Genomic DNA, 21,420 nt, shown 5'->3' on the forward strand with positions numbered 1-21,420 from the left:
TCTCTTGCGGATGTTTCAAGATAGGTGGTCAGGGTGGTGTATCGTGCTCTCTCCCCCTCAGCCTCGTCCAACCCCCGAGTAAACCTCCATCTCTTTATGTCCTTTCGAGACCGGATCCGCTTCACAACTCGGCGGTAGAGCCGCAAAATTCGCTGCCCAAGAAACGTCCGCGTGAGGCCGGCGAAACTTGGGCCGCCATGCTGTGTCCGCCCGTAACCCTTGACCAGAGGGCATCCCAGGGACCGGCCATCTGCTCCACCTCCACGACGATGAGAAATACAGCTTCAGAGGCAGCAAAGAAAACGGCCGAATGAGGTGCATCACTATGACGTTGCCCCACGTCGACCCGAGGGTCAACTGTCAGCTTCGACGCCATGTGTCCGGGTGCATTGTCTGCCAGACATCCAAGGAGCATGGACCGATTCGGCAACTGTCGACAGCCCTGCCGTACCATTGGCGAGCAGGGCCCTGGTCTTCGTCTCAACTTGACCCCGAGGATTGGTGCCACGCCTGCTCCACGCTATCTCTCCGACTCTGGTGTGCTGCGTCCCGCATGTGTACGTGATGAGGGATGGGGGATGGGGGGGGGGGGCCTTGGTCTCGAGAGCCAGACCCCAGTTCATGCAGAGCGGCTGCGGGCCGGACCCTCTCACTTGATCTTTTGTTGACACCGGTCTCTCTTTGCTGCTCGGCAAATGTGGTCGGGGGGTTTCTCTCAAGCTGAAGAGGACACCATAACCTGGTGTGTGGCTCCAAGTAATGCCATCCCTTGCTAGACCGGTTTAACGAGATGCAGATGCGCTTTACTCGCGGACCAATGGAGCCGACCTCCAGATCTTTGGCCGTCGATCCATTGTTGGCGCTAGCACTCTTGCTTCCCCAGTTGATGGCACCATGGGTTGTCTTGCTGCTGGGTTCTGCGGTCATGGTGGCGGTTTCAGTTCAAGATGGGAGCTGAGTCGCGTTTGAGGCCAGAAGTCTCCCATGTCCTAAGGGCATGCATGGGGCATGGTAGATCTTCCCCGGGGTTGAAGCACAACAGGGTCCTGGAGTAGTCTGACCAGAATCTCTTGGTGAGGGACTTTCAGCGGGCAACCCTTTTGCCGAAAAAGCAACCAAACCCCCAAGCCCAAGGCTCTGAGCCTGCGTCGAAGCGCGGGTATCTAATGACATGCCGAAAGGCAACATCCCGAGCCTACCTCGGGATAGTCCGTGTCGAAGCCAGCCATGAATCCCTCGTATCCCAGTTGCAGCCGGCTTCTCAGAGGGAGGGCACAGCCCATGACGACTGTTGGCAGCATCCACACCATGGACCAGAATCTCGGACACTTTGAGGCACCCGACGGTAGAGGTTGCAGCGGTTAGATAGATGATCAGTTGATTCCAAGACTACAGGTATCCGTAGCGGGCAAATCATCTTGAACTGGCAACGTTAGCGAGGCTGCATTTATCCTATAAGCCATTGGTATCGGCAGCACACTCGTGCTCGCCGGTCAGAGCCAATGCAGACCACGCTGATATGCAAGACGTGGTTGCCTGAGAGGATGAGCCGCGGGAAGCGATGAATCAAGGTCCGTCAGGTGTTGCTAGCTATCTCGGGCAGAAACAGATCCACCCAATGCTGCTTTGTAAAAGAGACCTTGCTCGTGTCGGGAGACTATCCGCGTACCTGTTGACAGCTATGTCAACTAGTACTAGCCGTTGGGTTCCAATGCAGCCTATGTTATTTCAAAAGAAGGAACTTTGGTACACATTCGATATCTTTTGTCGTACTGCATGAATCGCAACTTGTTCCTGTTTCGAACGACGACGTATACATCATGGTCTGCTGTCGGTCGCGGTCACTTGCTGTGGTTAGAGTCGTGAGTCTAAAGTGCAAAAGACACAGGAAATTTTGGGGCAAAAGGTCATTTAAATAGGAGAAAAATGCAGTCGCGTCGAATTGTAATTTGATTTAGTGCTTGTTGCCTCGTCGCGTTGGGCAAATGGTTCGCATTTTGGTATTTGATGCCTTCTGCGCCTCTTGCATGGGTTGCAATCCCATGGATCCGGGAGGCTCAATCACAATCTCGGGATGCTCCAATTGCCCGTCGATCGACGGTAGTTCCGTTTTAAACGGTTAAAGTCGAGGAATAGGATGACCTATGTTCTTTGTCAACTCGGGTTCATCCTCAACCCGACCGTTTTGCCCGCTTCGATGGTCCAGATTCATCATCAACTGTCATTTCAACGTCAACCGAGGATGTCGACGCGATCGCTTCTTGGAGCAACTTCTTCTCTCCCAGTCTGACCTCGATAGCCATGCGGGTCCGCTGGCTGAGGTCCTGTCTCTGGAGCAGAATTCCGTCCTCCGAGGTACTTGTTGGGTATTTCGATGCAAGAGCTTGCAATGTCTTGGCCAGGACAGCATGATGAATTTCGTCCCGTTTTCGCTTGTCGGGAATGGCTTCAGGCTGAGCCTTCTTCACCCCCTTGAGGAACGTCTTGAGCTGCTCCTGGAGATCCTCGGGCATGCTTTCGAACCGAGCAGGGCCTGAAAATGTGCCATCCGAGTTCACCTCTCCAGTCTCACGCTCCAGCACAAATGTGTCTTCAAACTCCTCCTCCTCTTCGAGACCGTGACGCTGATCCAAGTCAGCAAGTTGCCGTTGAGTTCATTTTCAAGACATACCAGTTTTTCCAGTACTTGGCCAGAAATGCCAAAGTTGAGCCTCATGACTGACTCCACAACGTCCCAGGGAATCTCAACAACGTCATAACGAGAATGCCTCTCAGTCACATAGCCGTATCGCCGGAGCAGTTCCGAATTGGGATGCGGTCCGTAGTAGTTAAAGATCTCCTCGCCAGCCTTGATTGGCCTCAAGCTGGTCACCGTGAGGCTCTCTTCCTCGTGGTTCACATGCGCCTATATCCAAGTCAGCTGTGTCACCCTCACTCAATACACCGATACCTACATTGAATTCCGCGTCGGCATTCAAAATGTCGGCCATTGGAACCATGCCCATCATGGATTTGCCTTCTCGATCCTCCACCCAGCCATCCGTCTCTTCCTCCTCCTCATCTTCATCGTTCTCGAGATCAAAAGCATACGCCATGATGGTGCTGCCCATCCGGTGCGCAATCTCGACAAGATCATCATCACTTCGGTTCTCGCCGCCAAATACGCTCGAGTTTTTTCGAATGATGGGGAGAAGAGTCTTGCGGAACATGCTCTCCGCGTCCGCCTTGCCGATTTTGTGACGCATGTGACTGGCCTGTAGCTGGTCTAGTTCGCTCTCGGACCAGAACATGGGCGTATCAAACGAGGAGGGGAGCACGTCAAAGTAGGGCTTCCACTGTGACTTTTCACCCTGCAGGTACTCGTACATCAAGACAAGGATCAAAGAGCTCCATGAGTCCAATCGCGGCGCCTCATCATCGTCATCAATGGGCTTGTCGAGGTCAAAGACGTCGGGAAGCTTCTTGGGCAACTCTGACGTTTCAACATTGATGATGCCCTTTCTAGGGATGGTAAAGAGTGTCGTCTCAGCAGGAATATCCTGTAGGGCAACTATAAAAGTCAGTATGGCTGTATGAACCAAGGAATATCGACGTACTTATACCACGGCCCGCATTGCGGTCTCGAAGGTCGACAATCTTGATGGCGTCTGAGAATGAGGCCCCTGGGAGTGATTTAAACCAGAGAAGAAACTTTTCACTACCTGCATTGAAAGATTCGGAATCCATTGCGCCTTTGTTTTGTAGCGAGGCATAAAAAAATCTGTCGGTGTGAGGTTGGAAGAGGATATTGCAGGTATGAAGGTAAAGTCTGAGGACAGTGTAAATAAAACTTTTTCGTTAGCGCGCGCTTGATCTGCACTGTGCTTTCTAGGGTAGGCCGACACCGACAAACCCAACAGAATCGATGCAGACTGCATGTGAATAACCTCATTATTGCACTTCTATAGCCTTGATAAACTCAAACATAATTCATTACTCGTAATATACCCGCCATTAAGGACTTTTCAGAGTCACAGCTATTGGTACAAGTCTCGCAACGCGACCACGTCCAACACCAATACAAAACATGATGACGCTATTCCCTATGCTGGTTTGTTCTGTCCATAATCCAACCGAAAAAAAAATATGCAAACACTCATTACTGATCACTCGGCCTGTCCTTCTTGATCTCTCTCTTCTTGGGCTTAAGCCACTCCTCCATACCCTCGGGCCAGTACACTCTGTTGTTGGGCCCTCCCATGCCAAAGTCTTCGGCGCTCACGATCTTCTCAGGCACCTCTATCTCATCTTCTACCTCACCGTTGACGCCATTGACGCCGTTGACGCCGTTGGTCTTCTTCTTCCCCTTTTTGGGCTTCTTCTTGATGGCCTTTCGTGACTCGTCTTCGCGATCGTAGGGAACAACGTTGTTGAAGGTATCCCATCCTGGCAGCTTAAAGGTGCGCATCAGCTCGAAGACGGCTTGCTCCTTGTCCTTAGCTTCAATCATGAGGTCCATATCGTGGGCACAGGGCGGCAGCGTCTTGACTCGCGCAGAATGTTTGCGGCGCTCTCGTGGGGTAACAGCGCCAGCAGTCTGCTCGCTGTAGTGCATCTTTTGGGTGATGCTCTTTCTTGTCCATGTCTTTTTGATGCGGTCATAAAGACCTATGATATCTTGAGTGCCTTCTCGAATACTCGAGTCGAAGATGATGTTGTGGTGGTGATAATCCAGTACCAGTGGAATATTAAGCTCCTCACATATAGGGAGTAGATCGTGGACGCTCCACGCAACGTCGTCATTCTCCAACACCAGTCGCCGTTTGACGCCATCCGACAGCTTGACGTAATTTTCGCGGAACCGGTTCAAAGTTGCTTCCTTGTCGCCATAGGTACCTCCCATGTGCAAGATCATGACTGCGTCGCGGTTCATTTGCTCAGGGAGCTTGAGCAAACTGAGCATCTCATCGTGATACTCAAGATCGCGAATAGCAGCTGCAACAACTTCCTTCCGTGGGCTTCCAATCTGGGTAAACTGGCCAGGATGTGTCGTAAGGCGATGTCCTAGTTCTGCTGCAACTTTGCCAGCTTCGGCTAGGACATCAGCTGCAAAGGGCGCCAGCTTGTACCCATATTCCTCGTGGCTTGCAAAGGGAAACATTTCACTGCTGAGCCTCATGAACTTGATACCGTACTTCTGGTTCCACCGAATCATCTTGACAATATCTCTCGCGTTGGCCAGTCCCAGCTCTTGCACATACTTTAGCCCTCGTTCGGGATCCGCTGGCTTACTCTTGTCGGGTCGATTCTTTGTCGGGTGTCCAGGCTCTGAAGGATGTTGGAGGGGATGTCGATGGTCGAGGACGGATGCGATCCGACAGGTTCTCGAGGAGAAGACCGGAGGGTTTGCAGTGCGCAGATATGTGTTTAAGCAGGCCTATGCGAGTCAGTCATCGTTGTGTCTCTCACTCATCTGGAGTGAGCGGCAAGATTTTGCCTCACGGGGATGCGCTCACATAACCAAGCCGCCCCGACCACGGCAGGGGAAGTCTGTCGCTGTTGACGGGGGGAGGTCTGTTTGCGCCTCTCTCAAAACCCTCATCGTCGGCCTTGGCGTCAACAATATCACCTGCCGCTGGCTCAGCCTGATAATCATCCATGGGGGCCTTGTCAATGCTCTCCGCATTTCGTCCGCAGGTGGAAGGGATGATGTCATTGGGTGGTGGTGTTCGCATCTTGGGTCGAATATCTCGTTCCATGACCGACTCTACTTTGACATGAAGATCTGAAGATTCAACCGCCAGTCGTTGTCTCCTCACGGCGTTCTGTAGTTTGTGTTCCATCTCGCTCAACTCGCGCATGGCTTCCTCAACGCCCTCCCCTGTATCCCATACTGCCTTGTGGTTGCGTGTTTTGGGGAGTTCACACTTGATTTTCTTGCTATCCTTGTCAATGTCCATCTTGTCAGATGCGAGATGATCCGTTGTAGTTGCAGCGGCAGCATCCCTCAGTCTTCGGCTACTTCGTCTAGGGGCATCAGGTCGTTGCGGCGCTGGAGGAGGAGGATGAGGGCCGTCTCTCTTTCGTTTCGGCGTCATGTTGGAGAGGCCTCTGCTGTGCTGGTGCTTTGGTATAGGGGCAAAGATACTCGCAGCAGCAGAGGCAAAGAGGCGTGGTCGCATACAGTAGCGCAGTCTCAATGTGAAGATGACATGGAGGGACAATGTCTGAGATGGATGCAATGGCTTGAGGGCCTCAAGTAGTTGTGGAAGGTCGAGGCGACGGTGAAGGATGAAGGAGTAGTGAAGAGCGCAGTTGCCCTGTACCTTGTTATGCGTGCATGTCTCTCTTGTATCTCTCATGACCTCGAGCTATGAGGCTGTAGTCGGAGGAACTGGCCCGAAGAGCCAATGACGCACGTCGCGTCATGCATGACTTTTGGGGTGACGATGTAATAATGGGAGGGCATAGGGCTATCCGACGAGAGCCCCAAGGATGCGATTGGGGGGTCTTTTTTGGTGCAGCGCGGTTTGGGCATTTCCGGGGCAAAGAGCCCGCTGCAGGGCCGGCTGGGGGTTAGTTAGGTGTCAATTAGCAGTGGATGGGTATTGAGTTGCCCCCCCGGAGCTTCAGTTCCCGGCGCCTGTGCTGCTCTGTGATGTGCTGTTAAGGGCGGGCGAAATCGATCGTTGACCAATTTTCTCGATCGAGACCCCTTTGATGGCGATGAAGTCATCTCGACTTTTGGTGTGAGGTCACGGATCGCCGATCGCGGGCTGGCCAAGGGTACGTACCCCGAGGGCGTTTGCTCCGCTCTGACGCCTTTTGCCAGGTCCAAGCGGTAAAGATCTTCGCCGTGAAGAAACGAAGAGGAAACAAACGTCTGAAGCTCTGGGAAACAGCTTGGCAAAGCACTCAGAGAGCTGGGGTGAGCCAATCGCAAGCTTAGGGGCCGTTCCATCGAGTTGGAAGAAATGCTGCACCACTCCGAGCTAGGTGCGAGACATGTCGCCGACATTTTGCATCGAGATGAGATCAGAAACCTCCCAATTGAGTAGCTAGCAAGTTGTCCTGGCTCGCGGCTGGCTGATGTGCTAATCAGCTTCCTCGTGTACCTGGTCCACAGGCATCATGCTTGTCTCCATGTTTGGTTAAAGAGGTCTCGGTCAGCACCCGGAGAAGCATCCAACATCAACCAGTGCTTCGGATGTTGCCCTGGCACACGACTCGCACGAAAGCCGTGTCCGTTTGTCGTCTTGTCTGTGCCATCATTGGCCGCCACTGTGTGGTCATGTTGTGAGAAGCTGCAAGCCATTGACTGATGCATCATATTGGCTCCTGAAACAGAAATGTGTAATTAGTGATTAGTGATCTGAAAGGATAGCCGCATCCCTCGTGGCCGAGATGTCTGGGTCATCTCCCAACGCCAGTCGTCTTTGTTCATCTTGCCAGGGATCAAAAGAATGGCGGCACTGTCAAGGTTCGCTCGCGTCGTGGACCTCCTTTGTAATAGGCCGTCCTACACACAGGGCAGTCGTGCCGCTCGATCAAGAACCATGATGAGAGACACTTGGAATGGAATGAGTGGCCGCAGGTGTTTAATGTCAAGATGTCATCGTCTTCCATTTCCAAGTTGGTGTTAGACTGCGCGGTCGTATCCTCTCCCTCACTCCGTGACTGGGTCCTGGAAGCCACCGTTGAAGCATGACCAAGATTCGGGGGCGGATCACCTCCAACGGTATATGCGGGTTCCGGCATCAAGGGACCGACCAAGGGACCGATGCAAATAGGGCTGCATGATATCAGCCATGATCCGTAGACAAGTGGAGGGCGGCCGCCGAGGAGCCCCGGCCGAGCCGCAGGGAAGCGGGTCAGCCGGACCTTCGGCCCCGGGGATGCACTCACCATTCGCCGAGCTCGGACGCCGAAGGCACGGCTTCAATATCGGCATCTTCAGACGGATTAGATCGCTGAGCGGCCGATGAGCAGGTTGTCACGGTGCTAAGCTTCCGGCGCGCGCGATCCAACTGATCGGGTTGCGGATTGTAAACCTTTTCCCTTTCATTGCGAGATCCCAACTTGACGCATGTTCTGGTAGTTTGGGCGGTTACTCAGTCGAGGTACACAAGACAGGGATGCGGTAGATACGTACATAGGACCGATTATCAGAACGAATAAGAAAAGAACGAGAAGAATTATGCCGACGGGTTCCATTTCGTCGCTCGGTAATGAATTCGGATTCGGTATCAGTATCAGTGAGTCGGGGGTGGTGCGATGATTCTTGGTGTCGTCACCCCGCTTCGTGGGGTCAATAGATAGACAGCGTCGACAGTCAGTGCCGTCTGGCAAGAGGCGACTTGAGATAAGTTGAGAAAAGTCAACAATTCACGCGTTTTCATGCTGCGTTGTTATCGCAACAGAGATGGTGGCAGTGGTCAGTTATAACAACCGTGGCACCGGCCGCGCGGAGGCAATGATGGGCAACGGAACGGCGTGTCCAGGCCTCGAACGAGGATGAATTGAACCACTAGACCCTTGGTGCAGTGACGGTGGCTTGCATGCCCAGGCGACACACACGACCACCTAGCGAGGGTCGAGAACGCTATGCTCAGGTGCTTTGCCTGACTTTGACTGCGCGGTGTCTGGTTCTGGCAAGGGAATTTCTTGGGTGGCATCACGCAACATGAGGCTGTGTCGGTGACTGACCAAACGAGAGCTCAAGGTGAAGCAAAGATCAAGCTTTAGCGGGGATGACGAGCAAGCAGCGATGTTTTCTTGGCGGGACTTGGCGGGAGCCATGTTGGCCGACGACTTGACAAGCGTTGACTGACATTGGCCAACGATTCGACAAGTGTTGCACGACACTGAGGGCGGCGCCGAGAGTTTTCTTGGTGAGGGGAGGGGATCGCGCTTGTCCAGGCCAAGTCATGGCAGATGACAGCCGCTTGGAGACGGACTGATGCAACCTTATCGACAGAATAGAGACCCTGATTTCAGGCTCCTGATTGCAATGGGATGCTTTCTCATGTTGTTTGATGATGGAGTTGTAGCAGTGCCGTGCGGATATCATGACGGTCACTATTGCCGGTTAGGTCGTCTACCAGTAACGGCTACACATCACGGCATGCATAACTGCACAGAGTCCCATGGCCAAATCACCTCACATTACTGCACTGCACGTTGAATATCCATGTGAAGTGAATAAAGAGGACTCGACTTATCTTGTCAGTTGCACAAAAAGCATCCATCCAGCCGATACAGGCAGACATGGGCCTAAGCCAATAATGGGAGGTCCTTTGTTTGGTGTAATGCATGTGTCATAGAATAAGAACACAATGCTACCAAGTTTGCCGGGGTATCTGATAGTGCTCTAGCAGTGGAACCAGTATTCTTGCTAGAGTCTTGGCGTTCTCGAGGAGATAAGAGTTTGGCCGCATCCATCGTGAAGCCGGAACAGCGTTTCGCCACTACACAGTGCAGGCGTAATCTCAACTTCACATGAAAACCAAAGCCAAGTACAGTGCCCAGAAACGCCAAGCCTTGCCTCAACACCATCACAATCTCAGGCCATGGATTTTGCATACCCACGTGCCCGACCTGGGAGCGTCAGGTTGGAGAGAGAGATTGCGAAAATACCGCTCGGGGCGGGGGACTCCGGCGGCCCCACCAAGAAGCTGGAGGACATGAGCGGTCACAGGGGGTCCCAGGGCCTGTCTCCACTGGCTCCTCTCTCCCCACGCAGCAAGCAATAAGCTCAAAATGAAGAGCGTCGCGTAACCCGGGGTTAGGTGATGTACTTGTGCATTGCCATTGCTCTTGGGCCAATGCGACTCGCATTTGCCGAGCCGAGAAGCGTCCAAGCGGCGGCATGACGTCGGGCTAAATGTTTATCTCCATCAAAGAAAGACCCGAGGCAGGGTTAGAGTCATTACAGCAGTATTAGCATTAGCTCCCTAAACTCAATTGAGACGGGACTCGTTCTCTTTCGCCTCAATTCCTTCTGGAAGACCATCGCGCACCGTCACGGCCTGACTTCATCTCTCTAGCATACCGGCCCGGCTGTCAATTCCTCAATCTTTCTCGCATGCGTAGGTAGGCATATCTCGGCTTTGTGCCCTCCGCTCCGCCCCCCCCTTCCTCCGCTCCTGATGGCGACTACTGCGATTCCGCTCCACACTGAAAAATTCTCCTCCATATAGATTCCTCTCCTGGCAAACATGCACGGTTAGTGTAACATCTTCCTCCACTCCGCCTGCACCTTTCAATGTTGGTCGGTCTGGGCATCTTGGCGTCTGTAAGATTTGCATCATGGCTCCTTCCTTCTTTGCCTGCTCGTGAGTCGGATTGTCGCCTGTTATTGGTTTCTTCAGCTCCCCGATATCCACCGGCGTCATCTGTCGGTGTTGACCGGCTGAGATAGAGAGATAGATCCATGGCTTTGAGGCTGGCTATAAAGGCGATCTTCTCCATTCTGCTGCCTTGTCTCGGGACTCTTTTCTCTTTCAACCACTCTCGATCGCATTTGGATCTCTCATCATGAGCCAGAAACTGATCGAAGAGCCTGCCCACGTCTCGGGCCAGGCCAACACGCCCATGACAGCTCCCGCCCACGCCCTCACCTATGAGCAAGTGGCCGAGCAGCTTCATGCCAACCTTGAAGATGGTTTGACCAACGAAGAGGCCAAGGGCCGTCTCGAACAATACGGACGAAACGAATTCGGCGCTGAAAAGGGCGTCCAACCCTTCAAGATCTTTATCGGGCAGATCGCCAATGCCTTGACTCTAGTGAGCTGCCCCATTAACATGCATCCCCCCAGACCTGGATTATCCCCCCAGGATGGTTGGGATTGCTTTTGAGAAAATGGTAAAGTCGCTCATTTGCCGTTTGGGGGTTAGGTTCTCATCCTCGCCATGGCTGCCTCACTTGGCATCCAGTCATGGATCGAGGGCGGTGTCGTCGCCGCTGTCATCATTCTCAACATCGTAGTGGGCTTCCTGCAGGAGTTTCAGGCTGCCAAGACCATGGACTCTCTGCGCTCTCTCAGCTCTCCCACTGCTCATGCTGTCCGAAACGGTAACAATGAGGTTGTGGTGACTGCTGAGATTGTGCCTGGAGACATGGTCGAGCTCAAGACTGGAGACACCATTCCTGCCGACATTCGTCTTGTTGAGGCCATCAACTTTGAGACCAACGAAGCACTCCTCACGGGAGAGTCCCTGCCTGTTCGCAAGGAGGTCAACTCCACCTTCCCTGACGACACTGGCCCTGGTGATCGCCTCAACGTTGCCTACAGCTCCTCGACTGTCACCAAGGGTCGTGCTCGCGGTGTTGTTTTTGCCACTGGAATGTTCACTGAGATTGGTCAAATCGCTGCTGCTCTCCGTGGCAAGACTTCCAAGCGTCGACAGCCCAAGCGTGATGCTGATGGCAACACCAACTTTGGTCGCTGGATGCAGGCTTGGACTCTCACCTTCTCTGATGCTGCTGGACGCTTCCTGGGCGTCAACGTTGGTACTCCTCTTCAGCGCAAGCTTTCCAAGCTGGCCATTCTTCTCCTCGGAACAGCTATTGTCTGTGCCATTATCGTCTTGGGAGCCAACGAGTTCAACACCAAGAAGGAGGTCATCATTTACGCTGTTGCCACTGGTCTTTCTATGATCCCGGCTTCTCTCATTGTCGTTCTCACTATCACAATGGCTGCCGGAACCAAGCGAATGGTTCAGAGGCATGTCATTGTTCGTAACCTCAAGTCTCTTGAGGCCCTTGGCGCTGTTACCAGTATGTGGTCCCACCCCTGATATGCAGACTATCGCTGACCAACCCTTTAGACATTTGCTCTGACAAGACTGGTACCCTGACTCAGGGTACTATGATCGTCAAGAAGGCTTGGATCCCTGGTCGTGGTACTTACTCCGTTGGAGCTACCAACGAGCCCTTCAACCCTACCCAGGGACAGCTTGGTCTGGTCGAGGCTGAGCCCAAGGACATCAACTTCCAGAGCGAGGATGCCGAGGGAACACCGATTGATCCCCATGCCCTTGTCTCTCAGGATGTCGGTCTCCAGGAGTACCTCAACGTTGCCTCACTAGCCAACCTTGCAACAGTCCACCAGGTCGACGGTGAATGGCATGCCCGAGGTGACCCCACTGAGTGCGCTATCCAAGTCTTTGCTTGTCGTTTCAACTGGAACCGCGCCCGCCTATCTGGTGGAGAGAAGGCTCGCTGGCACGAGGTTGCTGAATTCCCCTTCGACTCGGATGTCAAGAAGATGTCGGTCATTTTCAACGACAATGAATCTCAGAAGCAATGGGTCTTCACCAAAGGTGCTGTCGAGCGTGTCTTGACCTCATGCCCCGTCTATGCTATCGGAAACGAGACTAGACCCCTCACTGATGCCATCAAGGACGACATCATCAGCAACATGGAGTCTCTTGCCCGACTTGGTCTCCGAGTGCTTGCCCTGGCCAGCCGAACTGATATCGAGCATGTCATCGACAACGAGGCTGAGCTTGACCGCGCCAAGTTTGAGAACGACCTGATTTTCCGTGGACTCATCGGTCTCTATGATCCTCCTCGCCCCGAATCCGCCCCCTCTGTCGCCAAGTGTCATGAAGCCGGTGTTAGCGTTCACATGCTTACTGGTGACCACCCTGCTACTGCCCGAGCCATTGCCCTGGAAGTTGGTATCCTGCCATCCAGAATCGCTGAGATCCCCCAAGATGTCGCCAAGTCTATGGTCATGGCTGCTTCCGAATTTGACAAGCTGTCGGATGAGGAGATTGATCAACTTCCCCTTCTGCCACTCGTGGTGGCTCGCTGTGCTCCCCAGACCAAGGTTCGCATGATCGAGGCTCTTCATCGTCGCAAGGCCTTTGTTGCCATGACCGGTGATGGTGTCAATGACTCTCCTAGTCTGAAGCGTTCCGACGTTGGTATTGCTATGGGATTGGCTGGATCTGATGTCGCCAAGGAAGCGTCTGACATTGTCCTGACCGATGACAACTTTGCTTCTATCCTCAACGCTGTTGAGGAAGGCCGTCGCATGTTTGATAACATTCAGAAGTTCATCCTCCACGTCCTGGCTGAGAACATTGCCCAGGCTTGTACTCTTCTGATTGGTCTGGCTTTCAAGGACAAGAACGGACTGTCTGTGTTCCCTCTGGCCCCTGTTGAGATTCTCTGGATCATTATGATCACCTCCGGTATGCCCGACATGGGTCTCGGATTCGAGATTGCGGCCCCCGATATCATGCAGCGTCCTCCCCAGAACGTAAGTACTTGTTCTCGCTTTTCTCAGATCACAGCTAACAGTTCCGTCTAGTTGAAGCAAGGTGTTTTCACCCCTGAGCTGCTGATTGACATGGTGGTCTATGGCCTCTGGATGTCTGCGCTCTGCCTGGCTTCGTTCGTCCTCGTCCTTTACGGATTTGGCAATGGCGCTGCCGACATTGGAGAGAACTGCAACAACAAGTACAGCGAGGACTGCAAGGTCATCTTCCGTGCTCGTTCCACCACCTTTGCATGCCTCACCTGGTTCGCCCTCTTCCTGGCCTGGGAGATGGTCAACATGCGCCGCTCCTTCTTCCGAATGAAGCCCAAGAGCAAGAAGTACTTTACTCAGTGGATGCACGACGTCTGGCGCAACCCCTTCCTCTTCTGGGCCATCGTTGCTGGCTTTGTCACCATGTTCCCCATCATCTACATCCCTGGCCTCAACACTGTCGTCTTCAAGCACGCTCCCATCTCTTGGGAGTGGGGCATCGTCTTCATCGAGGCCATCCTCTTCTTCATGGGCATTGAGTCCTGGAAGTGGGCCAAGCGTATCTACTTCCGCCGTCAAGCTCGCAAGTCGACTGGCGGTGTCGAAGACTTGGAGACACGTGTGTTTGGCAAGTTTTACAACATGGCCGGTGGAAGCCAGGACGAGGAAGCAGGAGCTGGAAGCCGGGAGAAGTCTGTGGCTTGAAAAAAGCCACTAGGAGCAGGAGCCTGATGGTGAGCAGGCGACTGGAAGAACTGACTACGACCAAGGGGCGCTCCCTTGCAAGGTAGAGTGTTACCGCGGTCTATGACATGAAAAGGGATTTACTAGTGTTTGGACCTCAGGTAAGTTTGTCATAGGACTAGCCGTAGATAGAAAGAGGTCTGGTCTACACATCTGTATGTAAGACGTATGTTACAGATAGATAGACTTTATACCTTTTCACCTATTTTGACAGTCTTGACGTGATTTGTGAAGAGTATTTCCATGTAATGTAATATTGGATTGGTGCGCATGCTGTGTTGTTCACCAGAGCATGTCACTAGGACTAGTGAAGAAACCGTTGAAAACTGTCGATCAGGCGGGGACTGATCAGCGTCGACACTATTCCTTTAGTGTAATCCAAGACTCTCGTTCTGGACCTCGAACAAGGCCCTGCCTAGACTGTTCAAGGTCCATTGACCAAGCAAGCTACTGTAACAAGTGACGTTGAAGCCACCACGCACCGCACGGGCTTGTTCCTCCGCGAGGGATAGAAAAAAGCTTGCGTCTTCCTTGACAAAAAAAGCTTCTTCTGGCTGGAACCCTCTAGCGTGAGTAAATGATTGTCAAGTGTAAACCTGTTGCGGTCTAGTACCACACACCGAACCCCCTGTCCTTGAGAGGATTTGCCCAGGCACCGGAATCCAGGGTTTGACATTCCGACGGCATTTACCGTAGAACTCAGCCTTGCTGTTTGTTTGCTGTCCTCACCATCACGAGCTGTTGTTGTACATGCAGTTGGGCTGTGGGTAATCCATCCCTGCTCAGAATGCGAGAAATACGCTCAAACGCTTAGCAATCCTAGGGCGGAAAACAACACTGCCATGTTTTACCCGCGCGGATGTGACCCCCTTGAGGCTTAAGGTTTCGGCTCTTTTCACACAATGCTGGCTAGTTTCTGCCAACATCATATCATCAGTGCATACAAGGGCCACTTTATACCAGGCTACACCTATTCAGAGAACCAACCTAGTGTACCATTAATCCATCAAAACTCCCAAGCCTCGCTGCGTCCAAAAGGGCCCAGGCTTGGCCGGGTAGAAATCCCCAACTCAACCGCCACTAAAATAGAACCAAAGGCGCTAGAGTGGTCTGAATTAAACACTAAGCGGAGAAGCTCGTGGTCCTTCTTCCCCGAGCGTGCCGTGAGTTCTGCAGATTGGCGATCTGTGACCTGACTTTTCTTTGACGAGTTATTGTTGCATCGCCTTTTGCTGCAAACCAGTGGGGAACAACGACAAAGATGGCTTTAGCTCTTGGGTACACATACCTAGTTAATATTTATGGAACGTAGCAGCCGGAGACTTTTTTAAACTCTACCATATTTCCCATCTTTGAATCTCGATAGTTTCATCTCTTTCTTTCAAGATATCCATCTCGTATATCGTTCCCCTCCCCCTCCCCCTCCCTCCTCCACTTTGTGCAGATCTCATCCACGTCGATCCATTTCAACGTTGAATTCCGCCCTCACGTCAGGGAAACTCTACAAGGTCAAAATCAGTCTATTTCGTCCATCACCTGTCGCCACTGGGTCTTGGCGAACCCTGGCCTTTTCTCCCCCAACAACAAAAAAGAAACATCCCTCGTGCCTCGGCTTAAACGGCTGTCAGAGGCCAAGGCTTCATCTCTTACAAACAGGGTGTGGTCTCCCAAAACACACAGATCCCTGTTCTCAAATTGCAACGAACCACAAGGGCCCGAGTGTTTTTTTGTCAGCCAACATCTCGAAACAACGGATATCTCCCTTCTCTAACCCTCATTCGAAACTTGTTCGTCCTTGATCTCGGATGCTCATGGAACTAGCTGCTCAGCTCGTCTGCTCTCTGCCAGCTTCCTCCGGTTAAACCGCCCCGAGTCTCCTGGAGGATCTCAACCCCTGGATCACCCCCCTTGCCCTCGTCTCCTTGTTGGCAGTCTTGTTTCCTTTATTATCCAAACTCTCATCAGCAAGACCCGAGCAAAAGGATCCGAACAAATCTCGACCCCTGTGTCTGTTTCTCACTCTGACCCAACCCAGATCTCTATTTGTCAGACAAAAAAAACACAATCCTGCTTATCCCTTCCTTCGCTTGTCAGGCTCAGCCTTACGCCTCTTCCGGAAAACCGAGCCCCGACACCCCCCTGGCTGGCTCGCTTCCCGCAGCGGGCCGCCTTTACTCAAAGCAGACATGCCGCAGCAGCGCGAGGTCAAGACGTGCGATCGCTGCCGGCACTTTAAGCGCCGCTGCGATCTCGTCAAGCCCTCGTGCTCTCGGTGTCTACAGGCCGGTGTACGATGCAGCTTTGATACTGCTGCTGTTTCTGTGGCTTCTGCTTCTCCTGGTGTCTCCACCATCACCGTCCCCATAATCGATATACCGTACTCGGCGTCTCCTACTCCAGTCTTCATGTCTACCACAACGCCTACCTCGGGCCCAGCTATTTCATCAAGATCTCCTGCCCAGGACTCGCAACAGAGTCTTTCTGCTGGAAATCCTACCCCCCCAACCACATCGACCGACAGCCCGGCGTCTTCCACCCAGGCTTTCGGGTCCGGTGAGGCCGGGGCGGACCCGGTCCTGGAACCCGATGGCCCGGAGCCTAGCGAATCAAGCATGCCCTCTGCCCAGCGCGTTGTACGAAAACGCAAGCGCAACTGTCTCAGTTGCTTAAGATGTCACCGTCTTAAAGTAAAGTGTGACAAGGAACTTCCATGTGGACGGTGCAAGTCGAGCGGTAATGGCCGTGACTGTTACTACAGCTTCAACAAGGGGCCAAATGGGGGCAAGTTTCCCTGTCCAACAGCCCCTGTAAAGGGCGATGAGAGTAAGGGACAGCAGGCGGCGTGGCAGATCCAGCACAAGGTCAGGGGATCTAGCCACTGGAGGGATCTAATGACCAAGGTATGCTTGCTGGACTTATGATATGACATGCGCTTACATGGATGGTATAGATCGGTAAATTGACGAGTATGGACTCAACACCACTCGCATTGGCTCTCGAGGATGTTGCTACCAACGCGTGCCTGGCCAATTTTTCATTACCAGGCAACTTTCCCTTTGGTACACCTGGCGCAGCCAAGTATTTTACTCGAGAAGCTGTTGTAAAGCTTGTTGAGGGAGAGAAATCCAAATGCCAGTCTTATATCGACAAATATCTCAACCTACTGGAAACAGTAAATCCAGTACTCGATGTCGAGTTGTTCAGTCGAGAAGTGGAGCAGTACTGGCAAGATCCTTATTCTGCAAGTCTCGACTGGATGTCGCTGTTCCTTATGGTGCTCGGCTTGGGATGTTTCTCATCCGTCGAAGAGCCTCATCAAGCGACGGAGCTTATGATGGCTGCCGAAGCCTGTCTGGTACAAACTCCCGTCATGTTCCGACCAACGTTCTTATCGCTGCAAACCCTGACTCTGATGGTGGTTGCAAAACACATATGCAACCCCACGTGTTGGGCTATCGACTCCTGTTGGACTCTACTTGGCATGGTGGTGAGAACAGCCTTCATATACGGACTACCGCAGGAAACAGGCGCCGAAGACGGCGAGGCGCTCGATGTCAGCGAACGAGACGCGAGGCGGAAACTATGGCTCACTATCCTCTACCTCGACATCAAGGTGTCCATGTGCAACGGCATGCCGCCTGTAACAAGGCCAGAGGATCTGTGCAGTATCAGGAATACGCCCAATTGGGACCAACCGGATAACCTCCACATGGTTCTCTATCGAGCTCTTCCCCTTGTACTCGAAATTCTGGCGCACGTCAACTCCAAAGACAGCCAGGTCACTTACCCAGAGGTGCTGCGGTACAAGGTGCAGATTAGGGAACTCATGGCATATGCTGAGCGAGTCTGCAATAGTCAACTCCAACGCATCACAGTGGACATCTTTCTACGACGATGCATCATGGTTTTGCATCGACCGTTTGCCATGCACCCAGAAGGTCCTAGCATGTTTCCAGAGTCATACTGGGGATCCCTCGAGTGCTCTCTGGCCCTGCTGGTCCATTATCGGGAGATGTGGTGCAGCGATAAGAGTCTGCGCCTTGATCTGGTAGGGCGAGCCTTTGTGCTCGACTTCTTCTCCGCCTCACTTACAGCATGCCTCCACGTGCTGAGGAAAGATGCGCCCTTGGCTGCGGCGCCCGTCATGGACTCGCAGATCCCACCTCGGCAGATCATCCTCGACACGCTGAGGAGTTGCTTCGAGATCTGGAGTGTTGAGAAGGAATCGAGTGTCTGCTACCGAACGGGATATGCGATTTTAATGGCAGTGTTGGAGGTGCTACCAGAGACGTCTGAAACAAATTAAGGCGTTTACTGTGGAAACTGTACAAGTTGGGTATTGAAGCGCGGAGCGGCTATGATTTGATGTTCGATTGCCTCGGCCACGCTGTTAGACATACAAACGTATAGAATAAAGGGCCTCATCGATGTGCTGGCATGGGCACAGACGAGTTCGTGCATATGGAGTGCATTCTGCAGATTTATCGGCCCTTGTCCCGATAATCTCTGAAGTGGCTGCCAAGATGCATATGTCGGCTGATGATGAAGAATTTGGTGTGCGTGAGCGATTTTCGTTCGTGGTGAGATTACCCAGACGATATTGCCCCTTTGTCAATTAACAATACATTCTCCTAGTGTTGGAGTGTTGGAGAAGCCTCGATCCATACTCTCATCAATGACGACTTGTTTGCTCAACGTTACACTGCATCTGGCCAAACGCCTTACACAAGCCATCTGCCGTGTGACGACCTCAAATGCGCTTTCCGCTCTGGGGAAGTCGCTTCCAACAGATGACGTCTTTCGAGGCCCGCGATCCAAGGCCAGGCTGGACGAGAGGGTGTAGGTGGTGTGACGGTTTGGGTTTAGATCCTTCCAGGCTCACGATGACCTCCGAGAACACATGTCACTGAGGGCGACGGTCAAGCCACAGAGTGCGATGATGGAGTGGCTGGAGCGGAGGACGCCGCAACGGCCTGCTTATTGCTCGCTGAGAGGTACCTACCTGCAGACAGTGGGTTTGACAAGACGCGAGGTACTTTTGCCGTAGTATCAGCCGCCTGAATTCCAGTGCAATATTCTACGCCCATGAGTCCCCTGTGATACTGTCTACCTCTTGTCCAAGTCTCTCTGAGCTTCCACTCTGGCGGGCCGACCCAACCGACTGCAGCAAATGTTGAAGGCGGGTACGTACCTTTTACCGGAAACTGGAACCCCTCCAAGCTGAGGCCAGTGCTATCCTCCCCACTGCCCGCTGCCCGCCTCCCTCCGTGGCCTGCTCACGAGGATTCAACCTGAACACGCTGCCTTTTTTCTGCATCTCGCATTTGACATTTGACCTCAGGACTACATCACAAGCGCAACAAGGCACACAGGATACACCCACAGGGTCTCCCTGCTGCTCCCCTATTGACTCTTGAACCGACCTGCTGCCATCCTTTGCTTTCACCATCTGCACACACGACCGCCGCCTCTTGAAGCCCGAGCTCACCGATAAACCCTCCACGACCTAGCCTCGTCCGCTCGACCAAATACCAAAATGGCTTCAGTCGTGGAATCTCCGCCGGTGCACTCGCCTCCCGATCACCCCGCACAGAGGCCTCGAGGTGATTATTCCCGTCGACACCATGGCGCCATGTACTAACAACCTCTCGTAGGGATCCTCAAGAACTCGTACCAAAAGTCTCCCCCCACCTCGCCAAACCAGGAGCGCTCTTTGACCGACAAGGAGCTCACCATCGCAAACACCCAGATCAACGCCGGCCACCGTCGTTCGTCTTCGGGCGCTCGCCCCCCCGGGTCTCGCCGTCAGTCCGGCTTCAGCTCCATCGACGACCCGCTCGAGTCTTCTCAACGCCTCAAGTGGGACGAGGCCAACCTCTACCTCACCGAGCAAGAGCGCTCCTCTACCATGAAGATCACCGAGCCCAAGACTCCCTATGCCAAACACTACGACCCGTCCGAAGACCCGTCTGACGACGACGAGGATCCTCTGGCGAACGCTGGTGCTCGTCTTCAGAATTCACGTCCAGGCCGTGAAGATGACATTCCGGGCCTTTCTCTGGGCGAACCGGAAGAGGCGATCTCGGAAGCGGGCGCGCCGTCGCCCCGCAGCGAAAAGAGCGTCCACGTCGACGACGAGAGCAGCGTCGGCCACAACGCCGAAGAGGAACTTGCGGGTATGTCTCCCGAGGAGCGTGAAAAGCACCGAAAGTTTGAGCAGCTCCGCAAGAGACACTACGAAATGAAGAATGTGGCCCAGCTTCTGGGCCACCCCGAGACGATCCCCGACGACGAGGACGAGGAAGATGAACAAGGCAACGGCGGTGCCGTGCCGCCTATGCCACCGCTACCGCGCATGCCCAATGGCTCTGCGTAGACGGCTGCTCGCTAGGAGGAGAGGACACGACAAGGGATGTGATTTGGCTGGAGGCTTGTCTTTGAACCGGAGTTTTGCGGAAATCATCACAGGGCGTTGGCACAAGAGGGGGCAACGTGGGGGGACAGTGGGTTTATCAGATTACTCACTCGCTTTGAGGATTTTGGTGGAGGAGTATCGTCACCAGAGACGGAGAAGGAGGAAGAACAAGGGCATATCATGGACCCGGTTTCGCTTGCACAGCAAATGAGGGATATCTAGCATTTCCATTAGAATTGATTTATACCTTTCAGTCTAAATGACGAATAGTTGTCGCATTCCCAGTCATATGCGCCAGAACTCGATCATTATTCATGTCCGCTCTTGTACCATCTCGATGGGTTCACGTTTTCGAAGTAATCCATGCTATGCTGTCGACATCATATGAACCTAGACATGACGCACATCACAGCAGCCCCTTTCGGGCCAGCTCAAGCTTGCGCGCCGTCTCGCCCTCGCGGAACCCGCCACGAGAGACGCACATGCGCTGACCCTCAGCCAACTCGAACTTTTCCTGTTGCGCATCCCAGGCGCAGGGGCAGTGGTGGGGGAAGTGGACGCAGGCGAGGGTATCGGGGCAGAGGTACTTGTCGCAGACGGCTGTTGAACTGTTAGCACTGTAATAGACAGAGATGCCATGATAGACATGGAGCGGCGCATGAAGTTGAATATCTGGTAGAGAATGGGACTGAAGACGGGGTACGCACAGTTATCGTACTGATGACGGTAGTGAGAAGCGTCGCTGGGGTTGTTCTGAGGTTGGCCGTGGTGTTGCTCGTGGCCGCCCTGTTGACCAAACATTTGGTCAAAGAAGCCGCCAAACTGGGCGTTGGCAAGGCTCAGGAGTGAGAGGATGGCGATGAGGTAGCGCATTTTGGTGGCAGAGTGCGCAACTGGCGCGTGTATAGAGTTTCACCCTCAATTCTGAAAAAAGATAGAAAGAAGCCGTGAAAATGGCTACAAAAGCAGATAAAGAGCGTCGTGTTGAGTGTGATGCTGTCCACATTGCTCCCCATGGAA

At 53.3% G+C, this 21,420-nt stretch overlaps 7 protein-coding genes across 7 annotated transcripts; 3 read left to right on the top strand and 4 right to left on the bottom strand.

Annotated features, from left to right (window-relative positions):
• Nucleotides 1-121: 121 nt before the first annotated feature.
• Nucleotides 122-927, bottom strand: NECHADRAFT_83425 (uncharacterized protein; the record flags this gene model as incomplete). Its single annotated transcript, XM_003047060.1, has 2 exons — nucleotides 122-393; nucleotides 654-927. The coding sequence occupies 2 exons, from the start codon at nucleotides 925-927 to the stop codon at nucleotides 122-124; spliced, it is 546 nt and encodes a 181-aa protein (XP_003047106.1).
• A 1,244-nt stretch (nucleotides 928-2,171) lies between these two features.
• SDG2108 (SET domain protein) lies at nucleotides 2,172-6,077 on the bottom strand (the record flags this gene model as incomplete). The annotated part of the gene is made up of 6 exons (XM_003047061.1): nucleotides 2,172-2,624; nucleotides 2,672-2,905; nucleotides 2,955-3,550; nucleotides 3,597-3,690; nucleotides 4,262-5,416; nucleotides 5,496-6,077. The coding sequence occupies 6 exons, from the start codon at nucleotides 6,075-6,077 to the stop codon at nucleotides 2,172-2,174; spliced, it is 3,114 nt and encodes a 1,037-aa protein (XP_003047107.1).
• A 1,357-nt stretch (nucleotides 6,078-7,434) lies between these two features.
• Nucleotides 7,435-8,193, bottom strand: NECHADRAFT_83428 (uncharacterized protein; the record flags this gene model as incomplete). The annotated part of the gene is made up of 3 exons (XM_003047062.1): nucleotides 7,435-7,771; nucleotides 7,885-8,070; nucleotides 8,132-8,193. 3 exons carry the CDS (start codon nucleotides 8,191-8,193, stop codon nucleotides 7,435-7,437), a joined length of 585 nt encoding a protein of 194 aa, XP_003047108.1.
• Nucleotides 8,194-10,515: 2,322 nt separating this feature from the next.
• On the top strand, nucleotides 10,516-14,189 carry NECHADRAFT_70849 (uncharacterized protein; the record flags this gene model as incomplete). The annotated part of the gene is made up of 4 exons (XM_003046894.1): nucleotides 10,516-10,764; nucleotides 10,876-11,758; nucleotides 11,809-13,250; nucleotides 13,302-14,189. 4 exons carry the CDS (start codon nucleotides 10,516-10,518, stop codon nucleotides 13,944-13,946), a joined length of 3,219 nt encoding a protein of 1,072 aa, XP_003046940.1. The 3' UTR covers nucleotides 13,947-14,189.
• A 1,982-nt stretch (nucleotides 14,190-16,171) lies between these two features.
• On the top strand, nucleotides 16,172-18,291 carry NECHADRAFT_83430 (uncharacterized protein; the record flags this gene model as incomplete). The annotated part of the gene is made up of 2 exons (XM_003046895.1): nucleotides 16,172-16,885; nucleotides 16,936-18,291. 2 exons carry the CDS (start codon nucleotides 16,172-16,174, stop codon nucleotides 18,289-18,291), a joined length of 2,070 nt encoding a protein of 689 aa, XP_003046941.1.
• Nucleotides 18,292-19,521: 1,230 nt separating this feature from the next.
• Nucleotides 19,522-20,665, top strand: NECHADRAFT_70851 (uncharacterized protein; the record flags this gene model as incomplete). Its single annotated transcript, XM_003046896.1, has 2 exons — nucleotides 19,522-19,588; nucleotides 19,640-20,665. 2 exons carry the CDS (start codon nucleotides 19,522-19,524, stop codon nucleotides 20,359-20,361), a joined length of 789 nt encoding a protein of 262 aa, XP_003046942.1. The 3' UTR covers nucleotides 20,362-20,665.
• Nucleotides 20,666-20,806: 141 nt separating this feature from the next.
• On the bottom strand, nucleotides 20,807-21,273 carry NECHADRAFT_83432 (uncharacterized protein; the record flags this gene model as incomplete). Its single annotated transcript, XM_003047063.1, has 2 exons — nucleotides 20,807-21,000; nucleotides 21,108-21,273. The coding sequence occupies 2 exons, from the start codon at nucleotides 21,271-21,273 to the stop codon at nucleotides 20,807-20,809; spliced, it is 360 nt and encodes a 119-aa protein (XP_003047109.1).
• Between the last annotated feature and the right edge of the window lie 147 nt (nucleotides 21,274-21,420).

This window comes from Fusarium vanettenii, assembly GCF_000151355.1.
Source record: "Fusarium vanettenii 77-13-4 chromosome 8 genomic scaffold NECHAsca_17_chr8_1_0, whole genome shotgun sequence".
NCBI lineage: Eukaryota > Fungi > Ascomycota > Sordariomycetes > Hypocreales > Nectriaceae > Fusarium > Fusarium vanettenii.